Source organism: Plecotus auritus (genome assembly GCF_963455305.1).
Source record: "Plecotus auritus genome assembly, chromosome: 2".
Classification (NCBI taxonomy): domain Eukaryota; kingdom Metazoa; phylum Chordata; class Mammalia; order Chiroptera; family Vespertilionidae; genus Plecotus; species Plecotus auritus.
The window spans coordinates 32,302,591-32,312,380 of NC_137771.1; the positions used below are offsets into that span (position 1 = coordinate 32,302,591).

Consider the following 9,790-nt stretch of genomic DNA (forward strand, 5'->3'; position numbering starts at 1 on the left):
CAGGAACGGGCACCCTGAGAGGCCTTCTCAGGGGATCAGAGAGCCAGTGTAGCCCCAAGGAGGCGCTTGTTCAGAGGCAGCTCTGGGGAGAGGCAGAGAAGGCTCCAGAGGCCCCAGCTGCTGCAGATCTTCTAAGTGAATCACATTTCACCTTCAAAGCTCTAACCTCCCACAATAACAATGGAGTGGCCATGATCCACTGAAAATAATCGCCACTTCCCTGCGTGTTTCTTTACAGTTCTCCAGGTGCTCTAGGACCCACTGTCTCTTCTGACACTCCAGACAACCCCATTTTGCAGATAGGGAAATTGAGGCCCTGTGAAATCACACAGGGCTAGTGGCTGTGCCAGGCTAGCACCCAGGGGCAGTTCCATCTAAGCCCTGGCCATCGGGCTCAAAGCCCAGTTCCTTGTCCGGGAGGGGGTCCCCAGGGCTGTCCGGCAGCCCATAGTACAAGTCCTCCTCCTCCTGCTCCGGCTCCTCTGCACCTGTGTCGGAAGCCTCGCCCTCCTCTTTCGTCCTCAGGGACCGCTGCCAGTAGCTGGGGAGGGCTGCGTCCCGCCACTGTCCCGCTGGAGGTGTGTCCTCCGACGTGGGGGCATCGATCAGAGCAAAGTCATGGAAGCGGTCCAGCTGGCACCTGCAGGCCCAGGGCTCCCCTGGCGGGGGGCCAGGCTCCTCCCCCTCAGGCGGAGACGGGTTGGGGCTGCCGCCCGCACTGGAGCCCACATCCATTTCATCTTGGAAGGAAGCCAAAGGTGCAGGACCCCGGGGAGAGACTGGGGAGCTGCAGGGACAGAGCCAGAGAGAGCAAGGGTAGCTTGAGTCAGATTGCCTGGGTCTAAGCCTCCGCCACTGGCTGCAAGGCCAGGCAGGTGAGCCCACCTGTCTGGGCCTCAGTTTCCTCCCCGGTAAGGTGGAGGAAATAAGAATATTCACTCCTCTGGAGTCTCGGAGGTTTACAGCAGATCGTGTGTTCGAAGCACTTTGCACAATGCCTGGCACCTAGTAGGTGCTCAAAAAATGAGCCATTATCATGTTATCATCCAAACCAGGTCATTCCTCCACTTCTCCAATCACTCAGGGTTCTCCTCTGGGCCCTCAGCCCCCAGCTCACTATGTGTCGCCTTCTGCTCCCTCACCTGCCTCCCCCATTGGACCAAGAACTCCTGCAGGGTGGGCGCCATCAGGCCTGGCCGGGAGCAGGTGCCCAGGAACAGTGGTAGGATGAGTAAATACATGGATGAATAGGGAACCCAATTCATAAACATCCAGGGACGGGGCGGGGTGGGGAGTGACCTACCTGAGGTCACAAGCACATCAGGGGCAGGGTCCGGATTTGAACTCAGGTCCTCTGGCCCCATGCCTCCCGCCCCCCACCACACATGACAGGCATTCAGGCAGTGCAGAGGTCTATGGTATGCTGACCCTTAAAGGCACTGTTCCATCTCCACAACACCCCTCAGAGGTGGGAGGGATTGTTCCCCATGTGGGGAAACTGAGGCTCAGGACGGTGAGAAACTTGCCAAGGTCTGTCTAAGCCCCGATTCATGCATCTGCTACACCTGCTGCCCTCTGAGTGTCCCCACCCCCTGCCCTCTCGACTCCCATATGTACCCAACCAGCCCTCATGGCCCACATCCCTCTTCCTTCACCCCAGAAGTGGCAGCAACCCCGTCTGCACTCTGCACACGCACCTGGGACTGCTCTGAGTTGGGTTTCTTTCTCCCTCGTCCTCATCCGAGCCCCTGTGGACCACCACAGCAGCCTCCATCCAGGCCTGAGCATCGCGAGGGCCACCTTCCCCTCTGTCACCAGCTTCCAGCTGCTGCCGCCCCAGCTCAGGAGCCAGCAGGGGGCGGGGATCCTCGCTGTAGCCCAGGACCTTCATCCGAATGTGGCTGAAGTCAGGCAGGCTCTGGTCATAGGCAGCGTCCTCCCACAGCCTGACGTAGGGGGGCTGGGGGCTAGTTGGGGCACAGCAGACGGCAGGAGAGAGAACAGGCAGGTGGGCAAGGATTCATCAGTCTGTCCCCTGGCCCACCTGCTCTGGCCACCTGGTTCTCCCTGATCTCCAAGAGGCCCTCGGCATCATTATGTACCTAGTTCATGGATGGGCAGTCTGAGGTCCAGCAAGGCAAGGTAAGTGGCAGAGCTCAGCCCCTCAGCCTGTGTTCCTTCCACTCTGAGTCTCCAAAGTTAACCCCCAGGGAGCAACTGCAAAAGGAAGACCAGTCTCATGGACTGAGTTGGCTGGGCTCAACAGGCTATGCTACATCCTCCCTGGGAAAATGAGAATGATTATTCTGAACACCTTTAAGCGGAATAATCATTCTCATTTTCCCAATGAGGACAGAGCAGCAGTAATTAGCTGCTCTTTGTCTGCCGGGCTCTGTCCGGCAGCTCATCCAATCCTCTCCCTAACTCTGGGAGGTGCTGAGGGAAACTGAGGCATGAGACTAGTGGGCTTGATGCTGGGCTCAGACATCACGTTTCCTACTGCTCCCTAGTCCCTCCAGAAAGTGAAGTGCAGAGACTAGGTCCCCTGCAGGGTCCCACGGCTGAGAAGTGACGGGAGGAGCCCGGAACTCAGGGCAGCACGAGCCTGGGCTCTGTCACAGCTGCTCTCCCCACGCGACCGGTCCTGAGGCTGGTCCCCATGCCCACCCAGGGTCTGTCATCTCATTCCCCAGAACATCTGGTCGCTCTGTGCCAGGAACATAAAATTCCATCAGGACTTCCTTCCCCCAGCAAAGCAGAGAGCGTTCAAGAGCCCAGCCGGACCCTGGACCTGCACCAGGCCTCCTGAGCACGGAGTCACAGCCTCCGGGTGCCGGAACGGGGCGGCCGGTCCCGTCTCTCCCAGGCTGACTCTCCCTGCATGTCCTGCTGAGCCACGACTTGCCGCCTTCAGAGACAAAAGCAGGTCTGGTCTGATCTGTCACCGACTCCCTGTGGGTTTGAGGCTTGTGCTTATACTTCTTGAGCCTCGGTTTCCACATCTGTATAAAAGGCTGGACACCCCTCCGCTCCCCATCACAGGGTTTCTATGAGGACTGAAGGAGGAAATGGGGGCAAAATGTCTGATCCAGCCTGTGATGCAAAGGAAGCTCTTCTTACTAATGATGACAAACACTTATCAAGGGCCTACCATGCACCAGGTTTTGTTCTTAGCACTTTGCTTATATTATTCTCTCACTGAACCCCCAGGAAGAAGGTACCATTAATATCCCCATTTTACAGAGGGGGCAAAGAGCGGCACGCCACTTTCCCAAAGTCACACCGCAGACAGTGGCGGAGCCCTGGGCTGTGCCGGAGCCATCCTCATGCCCCTGGTTTACTGTAGTCGGAGTCACAGCTCTTTGGGATTTAGGGTCAAACCTGACTTTGATTTTGGTCTGCCACTAGTTCACTGAAAGACAGGATAAAGTCCTGACTCTCAGTCTCCTCACCGGAATGATAATGCCTGCCTCACAGAATTGAGAGTTCAGAACAATCCATGATTTCTAACAGTATGCTCCTAGTAGGGTGGGAAGGCCTGGCCAGAGCCTGGAGCAAGGGCAGGAGACACTGTCCACCCTTCACCCCACTCCCTCACTCTCCTCTGTAAGGGGAGACTTGGTCACTGCCTCACTGAGGGAGTCACTGCCCCTCCCCTTTTCCCCCTCCCAAGCACAGAGGGCCCAGCACCTACCCCTTCATCTCGGCAGTGAGTCCGTTCTCCAGCAAGCCCAGCGGCTTTGGGGACAGGACGCCTTGGAATTCAGAGTCAGCAGGGACAAAGGCGATCTGCAGGGCAAAGGGGAGACGGCTTCTCTGCAGGTGCCCACACACGCCCTTGGCCGCTGCTCCCCCCAGAGCACGGCCTAAACTCTCCGCATGCCTGGGCAGAGAGGCCCACCAGGGAGGGCTTCCCCTTTACACAGGAGAGGGGTCTGCTCAGGGCCAGCACCAGTGGGTGGATGGAACCCTAGGCTCCTGCTCCCACCTGGCTCTACATTCACCCAACAAGCATGTACTGAGCACCTGCTGTGTGCCAAGCACTCTTGTAGGCCCGAGGGGTCAGCAGGGAGTGAATGGGACAAACGTCCCTGCCCTAGAGTTGCTCACATCTTGTCATTTACCAGGTCCTCATCCAGTTCCCAGAATGTGCCTGGCACTTGGTTCATATCTGGCAAATGAGTGGAACATGTTTCTTGACACAAGAGGCTGTGATGGGGGACAAATGACTGGGGTTGTGCCCACCAGTCCCTGTCCCTGAACTTTCAGGAATCAAGAGGTCTCTGCAAGTGGTGGGCACGGGGTGGCGGAGGGGAGTAGGTCATAAAGAAGGCAGTGGAATGAGGCAGAAGGAGCCTGCCTTTGGGGACACTGGGTGAGAATCCTCCTTTGGGCAGGCCATCTGCCCGCCCAGAGCCTCCCTGTCTTCCTCTGTAAAATGGGGCTAGCCTCAAAGAGCTATTTGCTGTATTCTTCATAGTAGTCAGGAGGCGAAAGCAACCCAAGTGTCCCTCCCTACACAGGTGAATGGATAAATAAAATGTGGTCTACCCATACAAGGGAAAGCTAGCCAGCCTTAAGAAGGAATGAAGTTCTGGATAAAACACGAAGAAATAAGCCAATCACAAAAAGATAAGTTCTGTATGACTCCTCTTATATGAGGAATCTAGAGTAGTCAGAGTCACAGAGACAGAGAGTAGAAGGGTGGTTGCTGCAGACGGGCAGGAGGGGGACGAGGCGTTATTGTTTACTAGGTAAAGAGAAGTTGTGTAAAATGAAGAGATCTGGAGAGCTACTGAACAACAATGTAAATGCAATTAACACTTAAAATGGTTAAGATGGTAAATTTTATGTTGTGTATTTTATCACAGTTTTAAAAAGTAAGACTAGCAATGCTTGTCTCCTGGGGGTTGCTGTGAGGATTCCTTGAGATAATACATAAGGAACCCCCAGCATGATGCCTGGCACATAGTAGCTGCTCAGTAAGTAATAGTTGGATGCAACTGAAGATGAAGTTACCTTCTGAGTCTTGCTCTCCTCAACTGAAAATTTTTTCAACAAATATTTGATGAGACCCTCTGTTGTGTACCAGGTTCATAAATAGCAGCGCCCTTTTCCCTTCCCATAGAGTGCAGTGAGTAAGAGACTCTTGTCTGCATCAGAAAAGCTCCCTCCTGCTGGGGAGACAGGAATGATGGATGGAGAAGTTCTTAGAACTCCTGGGAGGGGTAAGCTTCCCCAAAATGTCTGGGTATAAGACAGGGGCCTGGTTATCTCCCACACACACTAAGGATGCCCTGCACTTGCCAGCTGGCTCTGTACTCTGAAGAAGCTGTCCTTTCCTCTGCCTCAATATCTCATGACTCAGTCACCATCTTCCTCCTTATCATCATCACCATCATCACCACCATCATCACCATCACCATTATCACCATCACCATCACCATTACCATCACCATTATCATGATTTCCATTAACATCATCATCATATCATTACCATCACCATCATCATCACCATCACTCTTACCATTATCACTTCCATCAACATCATCATCATCATCACCATCATTATCACCATCACCATCATCATCATCACCTCCACCATCATCACTTCCATCATTATCATCATCATACCATTACCATCATCATCACCATCACTCTTACCATCATCACTTCCATCAACATCATCATCATATCATCACCATCATCATCATCATTATCACCACCACCATCATCATCATCATCAGCATTACCATCATCACTTCCATCAACATCATCATCATACCATCACCATCATTATCACCATCATCATCATCATCATCATCATCATCACCATCATCATTGCCATTGTGAAAAGCCTGAAGGAGAAGGAAAGACTAGAGCATCTTAGAACACAAGTCCTTTTAAGAGAGGGGGAAAAGCAGAGCTGAAGCTAGGGAGGGGAGATCAGACCATGAAAAGCCCAGAACAGTAGACTAAGGAGTTCAGTCTTTATCCAGAATCAATGAGAGCCCTGAAGGAGTTCTCAGCCGGAGAGTGCAGACAGATCTGAGTTTAGGCAGAGCCACCCCAAAAGGAGGGAGCAAAGGAAAGGAGGGGGGCCCATGGAGAGGACAGATCCATCAACCACCACTCAGGGGCCTGGGCCTGGGCTCCAGCTGAACAGGGAGGAGTAGGGAGAGGGGACCCATGGGCACAGACAGAAGCTGGACAGGGAGAGGCACTGCTTTTCTGCCAGTCCTCCCCCACCCCCCCCACCCCCCGCTTTCTCAGCTCCCCTGCCCCATCTCAGCTAACACTGCCGCACCTACTAGACTTTCCCTGATTCCTCCTCCTCTCTCAAGCCTGGCTGAGAAATTCAGTGAGACAACCTAGATGGAAGTGCCAGTGCCACGTCCAGCCACGGCAGGTGCTATATACATTTGATGAAGTAGAAATGTCTTCTTAGTTCCTAGTCTTGGGTTCCAACCCTGCCTTGGTCCAGGAGATCATCATCTCTCACCTGGACCAGAGAAGGAGCCTCTCCATTGGTCTGGCTGCCCCTGGGCCTTCCTCCACCCCATGTCAGCCTGATAACTTTCTCAACTACAAAGCTGATCACGTCCCTCTCTTGTCCCATCAACTGAAGGGTAAGGTCCACATTCCTTAGCATGGCATCTCGGGCCCTGCAGAGCTGAGCCCCATTCCCTCTCTTCCTTGCCTTCCTCCATCACCCACCCCACCCCCTGTAGCCATGATGCCCCCCCGCCCACCACCGCCTTGCTCTTTCTCCTCACGCTGTTCCTTCTGCCTGGAATGTCTTTCCCATCTTCTCTGCCTGGTGAACTTCTCCTTAGCCCACAAAGCTCAGCTCATCTTCTTTGGGAAGCCCACTCCCTCCCCATCAGGCAGAAAAGTGTCTTCCCTGTGAGTCCCCCAGCCCCTCACAGAGAGGTACAGCTGAATTCATGTTGGTATTGGCTAATGCTAATCCCCATATCTTAATTGGCTTATTCCAGTCCCTTATATTTATATTTCTTTCAATCTAGAAATTCCCACTTATCAGGCAAGGGAGGATCCTGAGGGGAGGATGGGCACCAGCATTTGCTGAGGGTTTTGACAGCCCCCCTTCTCCCCCCAGTGTGCCTCTCTGGTTTACATCACACTTCCCTCCCTCCCTTCATGTGCCGGATCTAACACCCACACAAACCCATACCTGTACACACACAGAGGCTGCCCAAGGCCACAAACGCCAATCCTGAGAATAATGCATTGAACCAGCTCTGTGGCAGGTGGGATGCTGGGTCCCCCACATACAAGACCCCACTGGTCCCTCCCACTTGGCTTGAGACGCAGGGAGACTCTCTCTGACAAGGTCACAGAAGTGAGGCCGAGGGAGGGGGATTTGAATCTGGGCCTATTGGACACTAAACCGTGTTTCCAACCCCGCACTGCTGCCTCCACAGCACAGGAACACGTGGACCTATCAACAGTTACTCATTAATACACAGTAATATTCCCTCTCTCCCTCTCCCTCATCCGCTGCCACCCAGTCACTGCCCACCACCCCAGAGCCACCTCTGGTAAAGGGGAGAAGGCAGCAAGGACACTACCCTCTGCGCCCCAGCTGTCCCCAGGGTCCAGCTCATCACGGGGGGAGAAGGAGGATGGAGCTGGTTATGTAGGTGGCTTGGGCCCCACGTTCCTCTTCTCCCGGTGACCTGTGCTCAGGGCATTGCACAGACAGAGGCGAGTTGACTGTAAACTGCTGGGAAAATGACTACAAACCAGCCAGGACCGCCCCAACACCAAACATTCTGACAGCCCGCCCGGGGCTGGCCCGTGGAGGGGGCAGGGCTGGGGAGAGCCAGGCCCAATCCCCCAGGAGCGTCCTCCCTCCTGCCTCCTCCCCTGGACACCCCCCAGCACAGCCACCCAAAGGGGAGGTGAGGAGGAGACTGAGGTGGTGGGGGCTGCCTGGGGCCTAGAGTCCTAGATGCCTGGACCAGCAGGGCCCTTAGATGCACCCCCTCCTCCATCCCCATTCCTGACTCCTGTTGTACAAATGAGGAAACTGAGGCTCACGGAGGGAAGGGGCTTGACCGAAGTCCCCCAAGCAGTGAGAGGCAGAGCCCAAGTCAGAACCCATGCGCCTCTTCTTGTCTCCTTGGGTCTGTCTGACCAGCTGTGTGACCTTGGAAATGCCGCACACCCTCTCTGAGCACTAAAGGCCTACAACTCCTGACATGCTCATCCTACAGGGTTGTTGGAGGATCGATAACAGTAAGGGTGGCAGCCGATCACCTACCTAGAATGCCCTACAGTTTATAAAACGTCCCTACATCCCATCTCTTCTCTGTTCATAATAACTCTGAACTGGGAGAAATGGGAGTGTGGGGCTCCATTCTGCATCTCCCAGGACAGAAATGTAAGAAAATGACAAAGGTCACACCGAGAGTTTGGGACAGAGCTGGAACTAGAACCCGGGACTCCCAAGCCAGTGCCCTCCCCATCACTAAGTCACTCACAAGGCTGGGAGGGCACTGTAACTCTAACGGACAGGGCTCTAACCAACCCATGGCATCGAGGTTATGCCTGACCCACCAGCACTCTCAGCAGCACTGGGACGCAGCGACAGCCTTAATCACACACATCTGAGCTCCAAAGCCTGACACTTAGGGGAGGCGGGACCTCACCTTTCCAGCCTTGGGCTTCTGCACTATGAAATGGAACTACAGAGGAGGCCTGAGCTGCACCGTGAACGCAGGACTGCCTGGCAGGTGGCAATCGCTCATTTACTTTGCTTCCAAGCACATGGATGACTGTGTGCTGGGTCTCATTGTGTCTCCTCGTGGGCCTAGTTCAGGGCTCCAGATCCAGGGGGCTTCTGATCAACCCTTATGATAAGAGAGGGATGGACGGACAGACAGATGGTGGATGAGTGGAGAGAAAAGGGAATGCACAGCGGGCGTATGAAAAGAAGATTGAAAGATGGGCATTATGCCTGGAATAGAGGCTCAGCCGTGCCCTCTGGCCCCTGGCTGTGCCCTCTGGCCCCCAGCGAAGCTGCCCCCACCTCTGCCTACCTTGGGGTAGCACTGGCACATGCTCCAGATGACGCCCCCAATCACCATGACGCTGCCCATGGCGTAGAAGGTGCCATAGACCTGGGGCCGGTCGTGGCTCATGAGGAACGTGCCCAGGGCCAGCAGGAAGAGGCCCAGCACAATGAAGCCGATGCGGAAGGTCTTCTCGTCTGCCATGGCCACCCTGCCAGGCCGCGGTCCGTTCACTGCCCGCCGAGGGGTGCCCGCGATCCTGCGTGGACACCCACGCTCCTCGCACCCGGAGGGATGAGGCTCTGGGATCACTGCAAACCCGGACTTAGAGCTGCAGAGGGGGCAGGTCCCTCAGGTCCCGCCGAGCTCCTGGGCCACACGTTCTCCAGGCGACAGCTACGCTTCAGTGGGCCCGGCACCACCACCACCTTCACTCCTTCACCTTCCCTCTGGGCCCAGCTAGTGTGTGTGTGGCTCCGAGTGAGGGAGAAGCCAGCAGGGAGAGGGGTGGTTCCAGGAGCTGGGCCCCGGCCAGGGCTTTGACATCACCTCATTTGCCTGCGTGGGGCTGAGCTGGGTGGACAGGCGGCCCACACCGTCCAGTCCTGGGAAGGCGGGTCCAGTGCGCAGCCCAAACACATCAGAATGCCGCTGGGAGGTCCAGGATCCCACAGGCTGGCATTTTAGAATCCTGAGGCATTCTGGACTCTTCAAGGTCATGTGCCCCTCTGAGGTTCAGGAACAACAGCCCA

General features: G+C 55.3%; 1 protein-coding gene across 1 annotated transcript; it reads right to left on the reverse strand.

Moving 5' to 3' along the window:
- Positions 1-351: 351 nt before the first annotated feature.
- Positions 352-9,489, reverse strand: BSND (barttin CLCNK type accessory subunit beta; the record flags this gene model as incomplete). The annotated part of the gene is made up of 4 exons (XM_080657112.1): positions 9,066-9,489; positions 3,695-3,789; positions 1,698-1,967; positions 352-787 (listed from the first exon to the last, which is right to left on the reverse strand). The coding sequence occupies exons 1-4, from the start codon at positions 9,240-9,242 to the stop codon at positions 352-354; spliced, it is 978 nt and encodes a 325-aa protein (XP_080513238.1). The 5' UTR covers positions 9,243-9,489.
- Between the last annotated feature and the right edge of the window lie 301 nt (positions 9,490-9,790).